This window comes from Schistocerca cancellata, chromosome 5 (assembly GCF_023864275.1).
Source record: "Schistocerca cancellata isolate TAMUIC-IGC-003103 chromosome 5, iqSchCanc2.1, whole genome shotgun sequence".
Taxonomy (NCBI): domain Eukaryota; kingdom Metazoa; phylum Arthropoda; class Insecta; order Orthoptera; family Acrididae; genus Schistocerca; species Schistocerca cancellata.
In genome coordinates this window covers 103,083,851-103,106,424 of record NC_064630.1, presented here as the reverse complement: position 1 = coordinate 103,106,424, position 22,574 = coordinate 103,083,851, and the positions used below count along the sequence as shown (strand labels likewise).

At 45.7% G+C, this 22,574-nt stretch overlaps 1 protein-coding gene across 1 annotated transcript in view; it reads left to right on the top strand.

Moving 5' to 3' along the window:
- The window catches only part of LOC126188384 (glycine-rich protein 1-like), a 28,582-nt gene extending 6,292 nt beyond the window's left edge, over positions 1-22,290 (top strand). The window contains exons 2-3 of the mRNA XM_049929984.1: positions 62-363; positions 21,609-22,290. Of these exons, the coding sequence (XP_049785941.1) occupies positions 62-363; positions 21,609-22,290 (984 nt within the window). The remainder of the gene's footprint in view (positions 1-61; positions 364-21,608) is intronic.
- The last annotated feature ends 284 nt before the right edge of the window (positions 22,291-22,574 follow it).

Below are 22,574 nucleotides of genomic sequence, written 5' to 3'. Positions count from 1 at the left end.
CTTTATGTGGGTGGGGTGGCCCAGCACTCGTGCCGCGAGGTAACGCCGCCGCCGTGTGCAGGTGTGGGCCCTGGTGTGCCTGGTTGCTGTGGCGCCGCTGTCGCCGGCGTCGCCGGTGCCGCCGCGGGTGCTGCAGAGCGCCACCAACGTGGCGGTGGTGCCGCGCGCGGCGCTGCCGGCCAACCTGACCGTGCTGTCGGTGGCGCTGCTGCCCGACCCGGCGGCCGCCAACGTGACGGTGCTGCCGCTGGCGCCGCCCACGCTCGACGCCCTGCCGCCCGGCGCCGTCTCGCTGGCCGAGAAGCTGCCGCTGGCGCCGCCCCAGCCGCCCGAACTGCCCGAGACCGCCGCCCCCGGAGACGCGTGAGTACCGCTCCCCAGCTGTCTCCGTTGTGCTAAACACCGCGAACACCACGGCCCGCTACGGGGTTGGTGTGAGCAGCGTTCGAGACCATCACCACCCTACTTGCGAGCGTATTGAGATCGAGGCACCCGCCGAGGTACGGTTGCCATGGCCGGAATATATTACACTACTGGCCATTAAAATTGTTACACCAAGAAGAAATGCACATGATAAACGGGCATTCATTGGACAAATATATTATACTATAACTGACATCTGATTACACATTCACGCAATTTGAGTGCATAGATCCTGAGAAATCAGTACCCAGAACAACCACCTCTGGCCGTAATAACGGCCTTGATACGCCTGGGCATTGAGTCAAACAGAGCTTGGATGGCGTGTACAGATACAGCTGCCTATGCTGCTCCAACACGATAGCACAGTTCATCAAGAGTAGTGACTGGCGTATTGTGACTAGCCAGTTGCTCGGCCACCATTGACCAGACGTTTTCAATTGCTGAGAGATCTGGAGAATGTGCTGTCCAGGGCAGCAGTCGAAAATTCTCCGTATCCAGAAAGGACCGTAGAGGACCTGCAACATGCTGTCGTGCATTATCCTGCTGAAATGTAGGGTTTCGCAGGGATCGAATGAAGGGTAGAGCCACAGGTCGTAACACATCTGAAATGTAACGTCCACTGTTCAAAGTGCCGTCAATGCGAACAAGAGGTGACCGAGACGTGTAACCAGTGGCACCCCATACCATTACGCCGGGTGATACGGCAGTATGGCGATGACGAATACACGCTTCCAATGCGCGTTCACCGCGATGTCGCCAAACACGGATGCGACCATCATGATGCTGTAAAGAGAACCTGGACTCATACGAAACAATGACGTTTTGCCATCTGTGCACCCAGGTTCGTCGTCGAGTACACCATCGCAGGCGCTCCTGACTGTGATGCAGCGTCAAGGGTAAACGCAGCCATGGTCTCAGAGCTGATAGTCCATGTTGCTGTAAACGTCGTCGAACTGTTCGTGCAGATGGTTGTTGTCTTGAAAACGTCCCAATCTGTTGACTCAGGGATCGAGACGTGGCTGCACGATCCGTTACAACCATGCGGATAAGATGCCTGTCATCTCGACTGCTAGTGATACGAGGCCGTTGGGATCCCACACGGCGTTCCGCATTACCCTCCTGAGCCCACCGATTCCATATTCTGCTAACAGTCATTGGATCTCGACCAACGCGAGCAGAAATGTTGCGATACGATAAACCGCAATCGCGATAGGCTACAATCCGACCTTTCTCAAAGTCGGAAACGTGTTGGTACGCATTTCTCCTCCGTACACGAGGCATCACAACAACGTTTCACCAGGCAACGCCGGTCTACTGCTGTTTGTCTATGAGAAAACGTTGTAGGTGTCGCCACCGGCGCCAAACTTGTGTGAGTGCTCTGAAAAGCTAATAATTTGCATATCACAGCATCTTCTTCCTGTCGGTTAAATTTCGCGTCTGTAGCACGTCATCTTCGTGGTGTAGCAATTTTGATGGCCAGTAGTGCAATAGACTCCTTTAGAGGTTTCTAATTCATTTAAAATTTATTGTTACAACAGAGCCGCATGGAGTATATGAAGTGGTTACATTTACAGATCAATATTAGAAGCGGTTCGGAGGTAACTCAGGCTTCGACCCATGCTGAAACACCCAAGTTAGTACGTGGTACAGCCTCCAGTGCAGTTGCTGACTGTCATCTAGTCGATCGTACACATGGCTAATACTAAACTCCTCCCGAGCAGGCCAAGAAGGTCGAAGGGTCCCGACCGGCCGCCGTGTCATCCTCAGCGCATAGGCGTCACTGGATGCGGATATGGAGGGGCATGTGGTCAGCACCCCGCTCTCCCGGCCGTATGTCTGTTTCGGAGACCGCAGCCGCTACTTCTCAATCAAGTAGCTCCTCAGCTTGTCTCACAAGGGCTGAGTGCACCCCGCTTGCCAATAGCTCTCGGCAGACCGGATGGTCACTCAGCCCGACAGCGCTTAACTTCGGTTATCTCACGGGAACTGTTGTTACCACTGTTGCAAGGCCGTTGGCCATATCTAATACTGTCTCGGGTAATTTTATCAAACAACACGGACGGCGTCGCAGTGGGAAGCCCATTACGTTCAGTTATTCCAACCTCTTCATGGAGTACATCTACATCTACATCTACATCCATACCTCGCAAGCCACCTGAGGGTGTGTGGGGGAGGGTACCCTGAGTACCTCTATCGGTTCTCCCTTCTATTCCAGTCTCGTATTGTTCGTGGAAAGAAAGATTGTCGGTATGCCTCTTTGTGGGCTCTAATCCCTCTGATTTTATCCTCATGGTCTCTTCGCTAGATATACGTAGGAGGGAGAAATATACTGCTTGACTCCTCGGTGAAGGTATGTTCTCGGAAATTCAAGAAAAGCCCGTACCGAGCTACTGAGCGTCTCTCTTGCAGAGTCTTCCACTGGATTTTATCTATCATCTCCGTAACGCTTTCGCGATTACTAAATGATCCTGTATCGACGCGCGCTGCTCTTCGTTGAATCTTCTCTATCTCTTCTGTCAATCCTATCTGGTACAGATCCCACACCGGTGAGCAGTATTCAAGCAGTAGGCGAACAAGTGTACTGTAACCTACTTCCTTTGTTTTCGGATTGCATTTCCTTAGCATTCTTCCAATGAATCTCAGTCTGGCATCTGCTTTACGGACGATCAACTTTATATGGTCATTCCATTTTAAATCACTCCTAATGCCTACTTCCAGATAATTTATGGAATTAACTACTTCCAGTTGCTGACCTGCTATATTGTAGCTAAATGATAAAGGATCTTTCTTTCTTATTCGCAGCACATTACACTTGTCTACATTGATATTCAATTGCCATTCCCTGCACCATGCGTCTATTCGTTGCAGATCCTCTTGCATTTCAGTACAATTTTCCATTGTTACAACCTCAAGATATACTAAAGCATCATCTGCAGAAAGCCTCAGTGAACTTCCGATCTTACACACAAGGTCATTTATGTATATCGTGAAAAGCAACGGTCCTACGACACTCCCCTGCGGCGCACCTGAAATCGCTCTTACTTCGGAAGACTTCTCTCCATTGAGAATGACATGCTGCGTTCTGTTGCCTAGGAACTCTTTAATCCAATCACACAATTGGTCTGACAGTCCATATGCTCTTACATTGTTCATAACACGACTGTGCGGAACTGTATCAAACGCCTTGCGGAAGTGAAGAAACACGGCATCTACCTGGGAACCCGTGTCTATGGCCCTCTGAGTCTCGTGGACGAATAACGCGAGCTGGGTTTCACACGATCGTCTTTTTCGAAACCCATTCTGATTCCTACAGAGGAGATTTCTAGTCTCCAGAAAAGTCATTATACTCTAACATAATACCTGTTCCAAAAATTTTACAACTGATCGACGTTAGAGATATAGGTCTATAGTTCTGCACATCTGTTCGACGTCCCTTCTAGAAAACGGGGATGACCTGTACCCTTTTCCAATCTTTCGGAACGCTACGCTCTTCTAGAGACCTACGATACACCGCTGCAAGAAGAGGGGCACGTTCCTTCGCGTACTCTGTGTAAAATCGAATTGGTATCTCATTAGGTACACCGGCCTTTCCTCTTTTGAGCGATTTTAATTGTTTTTCTATCCCTCGGTCATCTATTTCGATAAATACCATTTTGTCATCTGTGCGAGAATCTAGAGATGGGACAACAGTGCAGTCTTCCTCTGTGAAACAGCTCTGGAAAAAGACATTTAGTATTTCGGCCTTTAGTCTGTCATCCTCTGTTTCAGTACCATTTTGGTCACAGAGAGTCTGGACATTTTGTTTTGTTCCACCTACCGCTTTGACATAAGACCAAAGTTTCTTAGTACTTTGAGAACATCGCCCTGGACACGGCACCTGCAAAGCCTAGTTATTTTTGTCGTTACGTCGACGACACATTCGTTGCCTGGCCTCATGGGAGTGAAAATCTGGGAGAATTTTTCAGCCACATCAGCAGTATCCATGATAACATCAGATTCCCGATGGAAGTAGAGACAGATGGTGCCTTGCCTTTTCTAGACGTCCTCGCCGCCGGAAAGGAAATGGATCTTTCAGCCACAGTTTTTATCCGAAACCCACCTACACAGACCGATATCTGCGTGCTACCAGCTGTCACCACCCTTCGCAGAAACGTTCTGTTCTGAGGACATCGGTGCATCGAGAGGAAGCCGTTTCTGACGCTGAAAACCTTCCAAAGGAACTGAACCACTTACGCAAAGTCTTCAAAGAAAACGGCTGCAACAACCGCAAGATTTCGCAAGCCAACTTGCATAGGACCTCCGAGGAGGGCACGAAGAAGCTTGCGTTCTTGCCGTTCTGTGGCTCAATAACAGGAAAAATCAGCCAGCCTTTAAAGAAGCATACAATCTATACGGTTTTTAGGGCACCGGCTAAAATTCGACAGCTAATGACGGCTGTGAAAGACGATGTTGGACTCAGATCGTCAGGAGCATATAAAATACCACGTGGGTGTGGACAGTTCTATATCGGATAGACTGTACGTACTATTGAACAGCGCTGTGTGGAACACGACAGGTTAATTTCGCCTACGGTATCCTGATAAATCAGCGGTGGCGGAACACGCTTTAGAAAATGGACACCGTATTGCATTTTCTGAGACTCCGGGACATTTGTTATTGCGCGGACTACTAATTTTTGGGACAGTGTTATAAAAGAAGCGATCGAGTTAAAAATTTATACATCTGCATATATACTCCGCTAGCCACCAAGCGGTGTGTGGCACAATTTGCGCCAAAATCATATCCCCCCCCCCCCCCCCCCCGTTCCACTCGCGGATCGCACGAGGGAAAAACGACTGTCTGAACACCTCAATACGAGCTCTAATTTCTCTTATCTTTGAATGGTGATCATTGCGTGATTTGAAAGTTGGTGTTAATTATGATCTACATCCTCGGCTAAGATCGGATTTCGGAATTTAGTGAGCAGCCCCTTCCGTTTAGCGCGTCGCCTATCTGCAAGTGTATCCCACTTCATACTTTCTATGAGATTTGTAACGCTCTCGCGATGGCTGAATGTACCAGTCACGAATCTGGCCGCTCTTCTTTGGACCTTCTCAATCTCTTGAATCAGACCCAACTGGTAAGGATCCCATACAGACGAACAATACTCTAAGACTGGACGAAGTAATGTATTGTAAGCAATTTCCTTTGATGAAGGAATACATCGCTTCAGGATTCTACCAATAAACCGCAATCTAGAGTTCGCCTTGCCCGTTACTTGTGTAATCTGATCATTCCATTTGAGATCATTTTGAATAGTCACACATAGATACTTGACGTATGTTACCGCTTCCAAAGACTGAGCATTTATTTTGTACTCGTACATTAATGGGGATTTTCGCCTTGTTATACGTAGTAGGTTACACTTAACTAATATTGAGAAATAGCTGCCAGTAATTACACCATGCATTTATTTTCTGCAAATCCACATTGATTTCTTCACAACTATTGTGTGATACTACTTTCCTGTAGACTACAGCATCATGGTTGCGAAAACACACATGACCTCTTAGCCACAAACAATCCAGAGTTAATAGAGAGCATCATGACTGATACAGGGATTAGTGATCACAAGGTAGTTGTAGCTAGGCTCAATACCGTTTCTTCCAAATCCACCAGAAACAAACGCAAAATAATTTTATTTAAAAAAGCGGATAAAGTGTCACTAGAAGCCTTCCTAAGAGACAATCTCCATTCCTTCCGAACTGACTATGTAAATGTAGACGAGATGTGGCTCAAATTCAAAGATATATAGCAACAGCAATTGAGAGATTCATACCTGATAAATTGGTAAGAGATGGAACTGATCCCCCAAGGTACACTAAACAGGTACGAACGCTGTTGCAGAGGCAACGGAAAAAGCATGCGAAGTTCAGAAGAACGCAAAATCCCGAAGATTGGCTAAAATTTACAGACGTGCGAAATTTGGCACGGACTTCAATGCGAGATGCCTTTAATAGGTTCCACAACGAAACATTGTCTCGAAATTTAGTAGAAAATCCGAAGAAATTCTGGTCGTATGTAAAGTACACAAGCGGCAAGACGCAGTCAATACCTTCGCTGCGCAGTGCCGATGGTACTGTTACCGACGACTGTGCCGCTAAAGCGGAGTTATTGAACGCAGTTTTCCGAAATTTCTTCACCAGGGAAGGCGAATGGAATATTCCATAATTTGAAACACGAACAGCTGCTAGCATGAGTTTCTTAGAAGTAGATACCTTAGGGGTTGCGAAGCAACTCAAATCGCTTGATACGGGCAAGTCTTCAGGTCCAGATTGTATACCGATTACGTTCCTTTCAGATTACGCTGATACAATAGCTCCCTACTTAGCAATCATGTACAACCGCTCGCTCACCGATAGATCTGTACCTACAGATTGGAAAATTGCGCAGGTCGCGCCAGTGTTTAAGAAGGGTAGTAGGAATAATCCATCGAACTACAGATCTATATCATTCACTTCGGTTTGCAGTAGGGTTTTGGAGCATATACTGTATTCAAACATTATGAATCATCTCGAAGGGAACGATCTATTGATACGTAATCAGCATAGTTTCAGAAAACATCGTTCTTGTGCAACGCAGCTAGCTCTTTATTCGCACGAAGTAATGGCCGCTATCGACAGGGGATCTCAGGTTAATTCCGTGTTTCTGGATTTCCGGAAGGCTTTTGACACCGTTCCTCACAAGCGACTTCTAATCAAGCTGCGGGCCTATGGGGTATCGTCTCAGTTGTGCGACTGGATTCGTGATTTCCTGTCAGGAAGGTCGCAGTTCGTAGTAATAGACGACAAATCATCGAGTAAAACTGAAGTGATATCAGGTGTTCCCCAGGGAAGCGTCCTGGGACCTCTGCTGTTCCTGATCTGTATAAATGACCTGGGTGACAATCTGAGCAGTTCTCTTAGGTTGTTCGCAGATGATGCTGTAATTTACCGTCTAGTAAGGTCATCCGAAGACCAGTATCAGTTGCAAAGCGATTTAGAAAAGATTGCTGTATGGTGTGGCAGGTGGCAGTTGACGCTAAATAACGAAAAGTGTGAGGTGATCCACATGAGCTCCAAAAGAAATCCGTTGGAATTCGATTACTCGATAAATAGTCCAATTCTCAAGGCTGTCAATTCAACTAAGTACCTGGGTGTTAAAATTACGAACAACTTCAGTTGGAAAGACCACATAGATAATATTGTGGGGAAGGCGAGCCAAAGGTTGCGTTTCATTGGGAGGACACTTAGAAGATGCAACAAGTCCACTAAAGAGACAGCTTACACTACACCCGTTCGTTCTCTGTTAGAATATTGCTGCGCGGTGTGGGATCTTTACCAGGTGGGATTGACGGAGGACCCCGAAAGGGTGCAAAAAAGGGCAGCTCGTTTTGTATTATCACGTAATAGGGCAGTGTGTGTGGCAGATATGATACGCGAGTTGGGATGTAAGTCATTAAAGCAAAGACGTTTTTCATCGCGGCGAGATCTATTTACGAAATTTCAGTCACCAACTTTCTCTTCCGAATGCGAAAATATTTTGTTGAGCCCAACCTACATAGGTAGGAATGATCATCAAAATAAAATAAGAGAAATCAGAGCTCGAACAGAAAGGTTTAGGTGTTCGTTTTTCCCGCGCGCTATTCGGGAGTGGAATGGTAGAGTGATAGTATGATTGTGGTTCGATGAACCCTCTGCCAAGCACTTAAATGTGAATTGCAGAGTAGTCATGTAGATGTAGATCGGCAAACAATCTAACGCCGCTGTCAATACCATCAGCCAGATCGTGTATGTAAATCTTAAAAAGCAGCGGACGTATTACGCTGCCCTAGGGCACACCTGAAGTTACGCGTGTTTCTGTTGAAGTCACCCCAATCAGGACGACATGTTGCTCTCTGTCTGTTAAAAAACTTTCTATCCAACCGGATATGTCATCAGACAGACCGTAAGCGCGCGCTTTTTGGAGCAAGCGACAGTGCGGAACTGAGTCGAACGCCTTTCGAAAGTCGAGAAATATGGCATCAACCTGGGAGCCGGTATCTAGAGCCTGTTGTATATCGTGCACAAAGAGGGCCAGCTGTGTCTCGCATGACCGCTGTTTCCTAAAACCCTGCTGGTTTCTGGAGATGAGCTTCTCAGAGTCTAGAAAGGTCATTATGTCTCAACACAAAATGTGTTCCAGGATTCTGCAGCAAATCGATGTCAGTGAAATTGGCCGGTAATTATGTGCATCCCTTTTTATAGATTGCTATGACCTGGACATGTTCTCAGGCATCAAGGGATCACCAATTTAGTATTGGAGGGCAGCGTGGAGGGTAAAAATCGTAGAGGGAGACCAAGAGATGAATACACTAAGCAGATTCAGAAGGATGTAGGTTGCAGTAGGTACTGGGAGATGAAGAAGCTTGCACAGGATAGAGTAGCATGGAGAGCTGCATCGAACCAGTCTCAGGACTGAAGGCCACAACAACAACAACAACATGACCTGGACGTTCTTCCAATCCCGTGGAACTTCCCGCTGTTCCAATGATCTCTGGCAGATTATGGACAAGAACGATGCTATATTAGTAGCATAGACAACATATAATCTTACGGGGATACCGTCTGGGCCAGATGCCTTCCTGGCGTTTAAGGATCTTAACTGTTTTATGATCCCAGATTCACTAAACACAATTTCTGACAACACTCTCAGTAAAGACGGCGGCCTGCAGCTAAGCTTAGCTTGGAATCTGACCATCGGGAAGTTGAAACGGGCGCGGCAAGTGTGCAATGAAAACATTACGATATACGGCGCTGGAGCGAGCACCAATGACGTCACTGAAGACAGCGCGGCTATATAAGAAAGGCAGCAGCAATCATTCGACAGTCACCACTTAAAAATGGCCGAGGAGAACTCGGCCGAAAGCTAAACCACTGGACGCGGCTGGAACTCCGAGAAAATTTTGTCACGTTATGCCCTGCCTGCGCGATCCGTTCACATACTTCTGTAAGAGTTGTTGGTTGACGAGTCGAACGAGTCACTTCTCCTCCTCTCACATCAGACACGTGCTCGATTGGAGACAAATCTGGAGATTGTTCTGCCAAGGGAAGTTGTTGTACGTCTTTCAGAGCTCGTTGAGTTTCACAGGCGTTGTGTGCGGGAGGATTATCCTCTTGGAACAAGACTTAACTTTCCTGTTATAAGAACGGCAAAAGAGCGTAGTCTAACAACATTCTGCATGTGTACGTCGTACGGGCAAACCACCATCACTTCTGTGCAGACAGAATCTGCTTTCACCGCTGAATACCAAGCCGCACCATTTCATCTGCCAAGTGATCCTCTGCCAAGCGAGCCGTGCATGTCGATACTGTGGCGTAAGTGGAAGACGGGCTAGAGGTGTGCATACCCATGGTCCTACTTCTAATAAACAGTTCGCAACAGTTCGTATGCACACATCAGAGCTCACAAGCTCTCTTATCCGTGCAGTGGTAGCTGTACGATCTGCTACTACCTGCCTTTCAATATGACGATCCTAGCTGGTGTCTGTGCTGCGTGGATATCCAGTACCTCATCTACGTGTATGAGTATGTTGATGTGATTACTGATACCAGTATCGTTGCACAAATCATGCAGCACGTCCATCGTGTGGGACAGTTGTCCACAAAGACCATCTCGCCACTCGAAAAGCCATAGTTCGACCCCTTTCAAACTCACTCATTTGGCTGTAAGTGGCAGGAGTGTATCTCTGTGGCACGGTTGTCTGCTTGCTTCACGTAATTGCACCACACTGAGCCTTCCGGCTGTGAGCATTCTGTACTAAATGGTAGACACAGGTGGCACTTTGGTTGCTGTGCCACTGTGCTATCTTTTGGCAGACGACGTTGAAACCATTATCAGTACACCTACTATCCCGCAGGTGGCATATACTATCGTCAGATAAAAATAGACGTCGTCTTTCCAAGCGTATTATTTTTTTCTGGCAGTCTATACAGGGTGTTACAAAAAGGTATGGCCAAACTTTCAGGAAACATTCCTCACACACAAAGAAAGAAAATGTGTTATGTGAACATGTGTCCGGAAACGCTTACTTTCCATGTTAGAACTCATTTTATTACTTCTCTTCAAATCACATTAATCATGGAATGGAAACACACAGCAACAGTACGTACCAACGTGACTACAAACACTTTGTTACAAGAAATGTTCAAAATGTCCTCCGTTAGCGAGGATACATGCATCCACCCTCCGTCGCATGGAATCCCTGATGCGCTGATGCAGCCCTGGAGAATGGCGTATTGTATCAAAGCCGTCCATAATACGAGCACGAAGAGTCTCTACATTTGGTACCGGGGTTGCGTAGACAAGAGCTTTCAAATGCTCCCATAAATGAAAGTCAAGAGGGTTGAGGTCAGGAGAGCGTGGAGGGCATGGAATTGGTCCGCCTCTACCAATCCGTCGCTCACCGAATCTGTTGTTGAGAAGCGTACGAACACTTCGACTGAAATGCGCAGGAGCTCCATCGTGCACGAACCACATGTTGTGTCGTACTTGTAAAGGCACATGTTCTAGCAGCACAGGTAGAGTATCCCGTATGAAATCATGATAACGTGCTCCATTGAGCGTAGGTGGAAGAACATGGGGCCCAATCAAGACATCACCAACAATGCCTGCCCAAACGTTCACAGAAAATCTGTGTTGATGACGTGACTGCACAATTGCGTGCGGATTCTCGTCAGCCCACACTTGTTAATTGTGATAATTTACAATTTGATCACGTTGGAATGAAGCCTCATCCGTAAAGAGAACATTTGCACTGAAATCAGGATTGACACATTGTTGGATGAACCACTCACAGAAGTGTGTCCGTGGACGCCAATCAGCTGCTGATAGTGCCTGCACACGCTGTACATGGTACGGAAACAACTGGTTCTCCCGTAGCACTCTCCATACAGTGACGTGGTCAACGTTACCTTGTACAGCAGCAACTTCTCAGAGGCTGACATTAGGGTTATCGTCAACTGCACGAAGAATTGCCTCGTCCATTGTAGGTGTCCTCGTGGTTCTAGGTCTTCCCCAGTTGCGAGTCATAGGCTGGAATGGTCCGTGCTCCCTAAGACGCCGATCCATTGCTTCGAACGTCTTCCTGTCGGGACACCTTCGTTCTGGAAATCTGTCTCGATACAAACGTACCGCGCCACGGCTATTGCCCCGTGCTAATCCATACATCAAATGGGCATCTGCGAACTCCGCATTTGTAAACATTGCAACGACTGCAAAACCACGTCCGTGATGAACAATAACCTGTTGGTGCTACGTACTGATGTGCTTGATGCTAGTACTGTAGAGCAATGAGTCGAATGTCAACACAAGCACCGAAGTCAACATTACCTTCCTTCAATTGGGCCAACTGGCGGTAAATCGAGGAAGTACAGTACATACTGACCTAACTAAAATGAGCTCTAACGTGGAAATTAAGCGTTTCCGGCCACATGTCCACATAACATCTTTTCTTTATTTGTGTGTGAGGAATGTTTCCTGAAAGTTTGGCCGTACCTTTTTGTAACACCCTGTATAAATAGGGCGGAATGGCCATTGATCCTTTCTCTTCAAATGCACTCATGAACTTGACCTCGTACCGGAATCAGCCACATGCCACGAGTATTGAGGATAATGGGCAGGGGCTCTACGTCAGTCGTGTGTAGATAAGTTGAAAGATTGATTCAGTCAGGGACGGTGCCCGTATGGCTGAAACGATCAGTTGGCTCGTAGCCGTGACACCAGGCGGATGTGCTCAGCGCTTCGAGCAGTACTCAGAGAGCTTGATTTTGTTTACACATCAGTGTGTGGTGCTACGCCGCTATCTTCCTTGCCCAACGTAAAGTCCCGAGCGACTGGAAAAAAGCGCAGGTGACTCCTGTATATAAAAATGGTAGAAGGACCGATCCTCAAAATTACAGACCAATATCCTTAACATCGGTTTGTTGCGGGATTCTCGAACATATTCTCAGTTCGAATATAATGAATTTCCTTGAGACAGAGAAGTTGCTGTCCATGCATCAGCATGGCTTTAGAAAGCATCGCTCTTGCGAAACGCAACTCGCCCTTTTTTCACATGATATCTTGCGAACCATGGATGAAGGGTATCAGACGGATGCCATATTCCTTGACTTCCGGAAAGCGTTTGACTCGGTGCCCAACTGCAGACTCCTAGCTAAGGTACGAGCATATGGGATTGGTTCCCAAGTATGTGAGTGGCTCGAAGACTTCTTAAGTAATAGAACCCAGTACGTTGTCCTCGATGGTGAGCGTTCATCGGAGGTGAGGGTATCAACTGGAGTGCCCCAGGGAAGTGTGGTACGTCCGCTGTTTTCTATCTACATAAATGATCTTTTGGATAGGGTGGATAGCAATGTGCGGCTGTTTGCTGATGATGCTGTGGTGTACGGGAAGGTGTCGTCGTTGAGTGACTGTAGGAGGATACAAGATGACTTGGACAGGATTTATGATTGGTGTAAAGAATGATAGATAAATGTAAGTTAATGCAGATGAATAGGAAAAAGAATCCTGTAATGTTTGAATACTCCATTAGAAGTGTAGCGCTTGACACAGTCACGTCATTAAATATTTGGGCGTAACATTGCAGAGCGATATGAAATGGAACAAGCATGTAATGGCAGTTGTGGGGAAGGCGGATAGTCGTCTTGACCTAGAATTTTGGGATGATGTGGTTCATCTGTAAAGGAGACCGCTTATAAAACACTAATATGACCTATTCTTGAGTACTGCTCGAGCGTTTGGGATTCCTATCAGGTCGGATTGAGGGAGGACATAGAAACAATCCAGAGGCGGGCTGCTAGATTTGTTACTGGTAGGTTTGATCGTCACGCGCGTGTTACGGAAATGCTTCAGGAACTCGGGTGGGAGTCTCTAGAGGAAAGGAGGCGTTCTTTTCTTGAATCGCTACTGAGGAAATTTAGAGAACCAGAATTTGAGGCTGACTGCAGTACAATTTTACTACCGCCAACATACATTTCGCGGAAAGACGACAATGATTAGATAAGAGAGATTAGGCTGCCTATATAGGCAGTCATTTTTCCCTCGTTCTGTTTGGGAGTGGAACAGGGAGAAAAGATGCTAGTTGTGGTACGAGGTACCCTCCGCCACGCACCGTATGGTGGATTGCGGAGTATGTATGTAGATGTAGAGTTCCGACCTGCAATGACATCTTACTGCCGTGCGACTATAAAGATCATCTTTAAAGAGGAACATGCACGACCTCGAGCGCACAAGGCGGAACAGTTTATATGTGGCGAAGTTCATCTGACACATCAAGATGTCGTAGGAATTCACTTCTCCATCACGAGCAGCGTCGTGTACATAAAACTGCGGACCGAAGAGCTTTGCCCTAATGTTGTGCGATGTTTCACCCAAGGACTGAAATTCAAGCACCCTGATGACCACCTCGGAGTCGTTCCGATTGATCACGGAGGATTCAGCCTCCACCGCAACCAGAATGTTTTCGAACTTCCTTTTGAGGTACCGCAAGACGTGGTCGTATGAGCCTCTGTCCGCTCCTCCGTTCTCTTTAACCAGACTGTTTGCTGAATGAGAGTCACTCCTTCTACTGGAAATCTTTCGCAACTATTGTTTATGAAACAAGAAGAATACAAAAGACGTCATTGAACCACACATTCTTCGGGTACAAACTTCGACAATCGGTTTTATTTTTATGCGATATTCAGGATATTTATTCGCGACATTATGTTCATCACTCTTACAGCACATACAATTATTTTGTAGATTGGCAGGAGAATTTATATTTGTGTGTCACTTGTTAGTGGATTCATCATACGTCTCAATCGTTGTGTCAATACCCTCAACTGTTCCATTTGAGAAATTCTAGTTTTCATCTTTGACTCAAAACGAGCTGCAATTAACGTGATATATTTTCATTGTTGCACATTCAGTACATTTAGAACTATCCGTGGCTACAGAAATTACATCGAATTGTATCGTAATAAATTTAAAAACCTATCTACAGTCTGTTCTCTTTGTAATGAAAATATAACGGATGTTTTATGACTTGCGAAACGATATCGGAGCCATTTAGTGAACGAGACAGCACACAATGAAAACTTGCTGGCTAATCAATTCCTTCATTCTGCAGGTACGTGCTGTCGCATGTCATCATCGAAGTCGGAGTCTTGGACGATGACAATTCCACGGACAATGGGACGTAAGTAACACGGCTTTACTATACACCTTACACTGGCATAGTTATTGTCGTTCTAACAATAGCTATTGTACTACTCGATTTTCTTACCTTCATACCAATCTCCTCGTCTCACTTTCATACACCACCGTAGACAGAGCGTGTGTTCTGTAGAATTTAAGTTTTGTATCCTTCCCTCTTATGTTTTTCAGAGTAACTGTATGGCGTCACAAAAAACAAGCTTTATGTTTGTTTGCATAGCCATATTTTACAGCAGATGATATGTATCAGTTAATGTTTTTTTACTGCAGTTAAAAAGTATTTTTCACTAGAAGCGTTTCACTTTTATTTATGAAGCGTGTGTTGTGGCTATTCTGGATATGTGGTATAAATAATATGTCTCTACAGTTTGATATTTATAAACAGCAATTCTTTATAAAATCAACATACAATTTACTTACAGTATTTTTATCTCTTATTTCTTTCATTGTTACCAGCAGTGAAGCCGGAAAAAACCTGGTTACACATTCAAATATCACAATTTTTTTTAAGAAAAAAAAGGTTCAAATGGCTCTGAGCAGTATGGGACTTAACTTCTGAGGTCACAGTTCCCTAGAACTTAGAACTACTTAAACCTAACTAACCTAAGGACATCACACACATCCATGCCCGAGGCAGGATTCGAACCTGCGACCGTAGCGGTCGCGCAGTTCCAGACTGAAGCGCCTAGAACCGCCCGGCCACCCCGGCCAGCAGAATTTTTCACGTTTTATCGACCCCCTTTTTTTTGCTCTGCGTTTATGCACTCACTTTCGTGATTCTCTCTCTCTCTCTCTCTCTCTCTCTCTCTCTCTCTCTCTTCCTCTTCCTCCCCGCGAGCACCTGACAGCTAACAAAAATAGTATTCACAAGGCTGGCTATGCTGACAACGTACACAGTACACAAATAAGTATACATACATTCTGCACTCAGCACAATGCAGAACGCATTCAATTATTTCTCTTTTTTTAGTTTACAATTGTGAAGTGGAAAAAAAACAAATGCAGAGTAAGAAAAAGTGGGTTAATAAAAGGCAAAAAACTTGCGAAAAGTGAACTTGCAACCAGGTTTTCTTGGACTTCAACCTCTGCTAACAACGAAGCAAAAACCAGTGGTTTTTCAGAAAACGTACACAAGAGGCAGCGTAAGTAAATTCTATGGCAAATTTATGAAGAATTGCTGTTCATAACAAACTTTTTTTGAGATATTAGTCTTCTTCCTATACAGACTAGAATGTAAAGGCATATTATGCACACACTGTTTCAAGACTTCGAGATTGACCACAGAAGATGCTTTGCAAACAAAAAAGAAACGTGCCTGTTGAAAAATAATATATAGGTGTAGTAACAGTATTTAACTGTAGTAAGACGGAAAAAACACTTTTTAGACCAAAAATAATAGAACTTAAATAAAATCGAAGAAAGCTGTTAAGTGATGATTGAATCACGACCGATTTCGCTGCATTAAAGCAGCATCTTCAGGTGATTCTACTGGAAAGGAAACCGTACTTGTAAAATATATATAATGTCACGTAGAAGAAGGTGTAGTTACATGAAAGACGAACACTAACTTCACTTAACGAAGGTTTAGTCAGCACTTGCACATACAAGAGCGCGGAGGGTATTGCCTCCGGCCAGAACACATACGGTATATATACATTTACAGAACATTTCAGTACAACAATTTCTGACGTTTGTGGATACTTCTAGAATGTACTCGAACCGAATACATAAATTAAATATAGTTTTGAATTCACGACCCTCCATGCAACAGTTTTGTATCACAGCGACTACACCACAATGCTACTCAGCTTCTTCTGCGACAATGCTCCGTTCTTAAGCGAACAGTGTCTCGGTGTTACGTCCTAATAGTCCGGGAGTGAGTCATCGGTCCTGCATACTCCGACTCCCAATGACTGATTCTCGTCCTGGCGGTGATCTTCTTTGAACTTCTTTTGCCGCTACGCTCTTCGTCACCTTTCTGCTTGTTGCCTGTCGCTGGAGCTTCGAATTTACCCTGGGTTGCAGGATCCTTACAGGGCTTTATTCGAAGGACGTGGACCGTATCTCCGATCTTTCGTCGTCTTGTATTGGGGTCGAATTCTTCAACTTTATAAGTTACATCAGACAAAAGTCTTACAACCTTATAAGGTCCAAAGTAGCGCCTGAGGAGCTTCTCAGAGAGACCAACCTTCCGAACAGGAGTGAAGATCTAGACGAGGTCACCAAGCTGGTAGGCAAAAGGGCAGTGGCTCGGTCATACCTTCGGCGATCGTTTTCTTGAGCCTGCAGCGTGCGGAGTCGAGCTAACTGCCGATATTCCTCAGCTCTGCTTAACACCTGGCCGATGTAGTCGTCGTCCACGTCATCAGGATGTAACGCAAATACATCTAAGCGCGTGTGTTTAGGAATCACTGGTAGCCATTTCTTTCCAAAGGGATCAAAGTTTTTCTTGCAAAGTAATCCATTAACTACCATAAATTTTCCTTTCACATCTTCTGACCCATTTAAGGCAAGCATAATTTAAGATATCTTGGCGTCCTCCTTCTGCTCAGCAGAGAGATCCTGGAGTGCAGCGAGACAGTCACTATCTTCATCAAAGTCTTGCATAGGGTTTCTTGAGAGACAGTTGGCATATTGGTGTTTTCTTCCACTTTTGTACACTATGGTAATGTCATACTCTTGAAGACGAGTCGTCCTGCTGGATGCTTAAGACCTGTCAACCAACAAAGTGAATGATGGTCTGTAACAACTGTGAATGGCCTTCCATAGAGATACTGTCGAAATTTGCACATGGCCCAGATCACAGCAAGACACCCGCTGGCATCTGTGTGTAGTTCTGTAGGTGCTCTCTCACCGTACAGACCAAGTACAAAGTCAGTCGTCAGAGCTTTTCGCAGCACATCCAAATAATCTTGTTGAGCACTACCCCAGATAAATTTAGCATCGGCTTTTAACAACTCTTGGAGTGGCCTGGCTTTGATACAAAAGTCTTTGATAAAACGTCGGTAATAAGAACATAATCCAAGGAAGCTTCTCACATCTCTAATACTTTTATGAATAGGAAATTTCGTTATACCTTTTCTGGGTCTGGCCGCACACCTTCGTTTGACACAAGGTGTCCAAGTATTTTGATTTCTTTTGCTCCAAAGAGACACTGCCTTGGATCAAGTTTCAGTTCGTCTCGTTGGAGACACTTAAGAACGGCCCTCAGACTTTTTACGTGTTCATCATATGTCTCTGAGAACACTATAATGTCATATAAATAACAAAGACACATTATCCACTTCAGGTGACTTAGAAGATTATCCATCATCCGTTCAAAAGTTGATGGTGCATTACGCAAACCAAACGGCATTACCTTAAACTCATACAGGCCCTCAGGGGTGATGAACGCAGTTTTCTCGCGATCAGCCTCAAGTACTTCGATTTGCCAATATCCCGAGTACATGTCCCTGGTTGAGAAAAACTTAGCCTCCTTCAGACAGTCTAGTGTATCGTCAATTCATGCTTTTTAGTTGTCTTATTAAGCTTCCTGTAATCAACACAAAAGCGTCAACTGCCATCCTTCTTCCTGACGAGGACCACTGGTGACGACCATGGGCTCTGCGAAGACTGAATGATGTAATTCTTCATCATTTTCTCTACCTCGTCGCGTATTATTCGACGTTCCGTTGCTGACACACGGTATACTCTCTGGCTTGTTGGTTGATGGTCTCCACCGCTAATCCAGTGCTTCACCGCCGATTTGTCTAATCTGCTCTTCATCTTTGGATTGAAGCATTCAGGGAACTCTTGAAGAATGACAAGTAGCTTCTTCTGTTGTTCCTCAGTGAGATCTGGTGATAGTCGAGCTAGAAGATCTTGTCTCGTAGTGGTAGCGCTAATTTCTCCCATGGGAGGTTTCTATAACGCTCAGCTGTTGCTCAATTAAGGGCTCAGCGTTTGTTGCTCCCATGCGTCTTGGAAGAATCTGCGGTTCCCGGCGACAGTTACCTATCCACAATTCACTGAATCCGTTCTTAAACGAGACTGGGATGGCCAAGTTATTCTTCAGTGGCATGCTTCTCTTACATTCCACTACAAGATCCATGGGTTGATGCATGGCATGGCACGTGACAGTTACCGTTCTAGCGCTGACTGGAGGAATGATCACTTCATCCAGCACACATAGTCTCCACAGACTCGGATGCGCATCGTCTTGTCCACATTATCTCATCTTGTCTAGCATAATCTTCGAGCGACCACAATCTATAATTGCCTGAGAAGCTTTCAAAAAGTCCCATCCGAGAATGATGTCATGACTACACTCTTGTAAGACGATGCATTCTAAGGGCTGTGTATGGCCACTTATACCCATACGAATGCTACATCTTCCTGTAGTTTTTACGTATTTCCCATTAGCCACCTTCAGCAGAGATATTTTGCTGTCGATGAATACGGTTTTCTGCAACTGGCGACGGTATTTCTCCAAAATGACTGAATATGATGCTCCAGAGTCCACAAGAGCTTGGGATGATCGGCCATCCATGAGAACATCGACCTAGTCTCCTATCATTTTTGTAGTGATCGACGGCGGAGGATTTTTCTGTTCGGCGGCCTCACATCCAAGGAAGGTCGCACCCTTTAGTTTTCCAGGTTGCGGCGGCTAGGTGATCGGCTGGAGCTTCTAAACGGCGTTAGAGACCTTGATCGGCGTGTTGGGGAGCGTCCTTTCCAGCGGCTAGCTTGCGGCGACGGTGACCTACGTCGTCCTGCACCCACATCTCTTGTTCATCTTTGTCGTCCCGGAATTGGCGTCGGCTAAGATCGGTCTGCTGTCTTCTGGCGCGGGCGTCATCAAATATCCGCCGCATTTATTGACAATAGCGCACCACAAGTTCCGGTCGTCCACAGGGAAACATACTGGTTGGTTATCCTGGGTCCTCCAGACGTCAGTCTTCCTTGGTGCCAAACAGGTTCCTCATGCTGCATTTCAGGAACGTAACTTCGCCTGGGTCTTGACTTTTTCACCGTTTTAGAGGGAAATGAAGGACGAGAGATTGGGTTCAATGTCTGTTCCACTTCCTCCCTTATGACCTCTTCAAGCGTCTCGGTTTTTTGTTCGCCGTGCAATCCAAGTGCCTTCTGAACTTCCTCTCTCACTGTCTGACGAAGAACAATTGTGAATCAGTTCCTTCCTCCATCACAGACATCGATACGACGTTTGGAAGCCGTTCAAACTTCTTGCGTTTAATCCTTTTTTGATACATTGTCTCATATACTGGCACCATTTTATGAAGTCGTCTGCTTTGGAAACCTCCTTCCGGAGTAGGGCTTCATACATGTCCTCAGCAACACCCTTCATGATATGTGCAACCTTATATTCCTCCTTCATTCTAGGATCCACTATTTTACACAGCTCCAAGACGCCTTGAATGTAGGATGCTGTAGTTTCTCCTGGACTCTGTGCCCCGCACTTTATCTTCGTTGTTCTCATACCATTGCTTGGCAGTGCCCTGCAAGTACAAAATTACATTATCCAGACACATGGTGTCATCCCATTTGTTAAATTTGGCTATACGCACATAGACCTTCAGCTACTTGCTTGGATCTTGGCCATCGTCACCAGAGAACTCGGAAGGATGTCTCATGTGCTGGCACACAGTTGCTGGCATAGTAACATCCTCTTCTTCTTCTGTCTCCATTCGATTGCGATATGTTGAATATGGCTCGAACTCGGGTTTCTCGCCATGTAAACGGCGGCACTGTCGTGGCCTGACAGGAGCCACTGTGTCGTCGATAATGTGCACTATCACAAGTTCCAATACCCAGCGTCTTCACTAGAATAATGTCACGTAGAAGTATTGTTCGTAGACACAGAAAGCTATGCCAAGAGGAGGATAAGTCATAAACAAATAATAACCGACAGAGGATTAGGGCAAATACTGCAGGGCATTAGGCGCTATGACAAAAAGAACCGTAGTTAATGCAGTAAATATGATTAAAATGTAATACAAGAAGCATAAAAGAAGATACCATCAACGCAGCGTCTGTCCGAGGAACATAACCCATTAACCAGCCCCGTTTCTACAAAAATAAAAACTCCCAGAAGGCTAAAATTATGCCACATTAAAAATTCGGAAGCGAGAAGGTAATTAAGCTGTTGGGCCTACACGTGCTCCCAGTTGCAACTGAATGCAGATGAAGAACAAACTATTATAAATCTTATAAGATATAAACTTTGCTTAAAACACCAAAAATCAGAAAAAACGGAGAATGAACATCAGATAATAGGCAACCCTACTTATAAAGGAAAACCTAATACCAGGAAACAGATTAATGAACCGCCTAACATAACTTCTGTGTCCAAATAAACCAGTACACGAAATTTACATATCCTGCAGTTGATTGCTGCGAGGATACCACACAGGAAGCAGTCGGCTGTGTTCTAAACTGGCGAGGATCACCGTAAGACCGGAGCGGCTATTGTACGATGGAAGACCACTACATGTGATAGGTGCTGCGGGATTTTATTCAAGTTCAGTTTACCGTGCATTTCAAGAGCTGTGGCTACTCATATTACGAAGTTATATGTAATAAAATACCGCTGCTTGTTCTGAACAACTCTTGATGTAATTCGACTTCTTCCTTTAAGCGCTGTGATGTCTGATTTTATTCGATAGAAGGGTATGTGGAGGATTGCTTTAATTTTCTTGTAAGAGACTTTTATTGGCTATCATGTCCCCTTATAACTGGTACGATGTGACGTACCCTCTGCCATGCACTGAACAGTGGCTTGCAGAGTACAGATTTAGATGTAGCTGTAGATTTCACGAACCACTTACGTCGTAAATAAATCTCTCCTTTTATATTTTCTTCAAGTGATTTCGCTTATACACTATTATTTTGATTCAAATATGAAACGACAGTAAATCTTGCTTGTTTCATTTCAGGGTCGACTATGATGATGCTTTATTGGATCCTGAGGCAGATCCGATCCAAGAAAAGAAATACGAAGCGCTCAAAGTAGAACCGAGTGAAAATAGTAATAAACAAGAAACTAGCAACGACGACAACAAGGAGGGTGACGTGAAGAAACAGGACAAGAAAGAGGATGGGAAGAACTGTGAAGACGAGACAGACAAAGGAGACGGTGATAAGAAAGAAAAGAGTAGTGCAAGTGGCGAGGGCGAGAACAAAGAAGAGAAGAAGCCAGAGCCTAGCAAAAGCGAATCGACTGTAAGCGACAGTGGCAAGGAAAGGAATACCGAGGGACCTAGTAAGGGTGATGCAGCCGAGGCGGGAAGCAGTAAGGAAGGAAAGGAAGAAAAGGCTGCAGCCACGAGAGAAGGGAAGGCCGCCGATGCTGTGAGTGGCAAAGAGAAGGCGTCAGCAGCCGCTAGCAGCGAGAAGAAAGCTGAAAGCCAAACAGCTGAAGGCGCGGAAGAAAAGTCTGCAGCCCCTGGCGAAGCGAAGGCACCCGATAGTGAGAGTGAGAAAGAAAAGACGGCAGCGGCAGCTAGCGGCAACAAGACAGCTGAAAGCCAGAGCAAGACAGCTGAAGGCGACAGCGCCGGAGGGAAGCAGGGTGGAGCTGCCAGCGGAGAAGCACAAGCCAAGACCGAAGCCCCGTAGCGCCGTCAAGTCTCGCCGGAGGCGCAATGGCAGTAACCTAGCAACAAGAAGATGCTGCCAACCCGACCGCGCAACGCCTACATCGAATCCGACGACTCTCAGTTCCCTCACCGGACTCGTACACGCCACCGGAAAGTTTCTAACTAAGGATTCACCGAAGTGATTCACACGATCAACGTGAGAGACTTACAGGAAGCGTGGAGGAAAGAGAGTGCAGCATAAGCCGGTCGCAGAGCAACGTGGTGGAGAGTGGACTTCGCTGTGACCGTTCGAGTGTCGCCTGC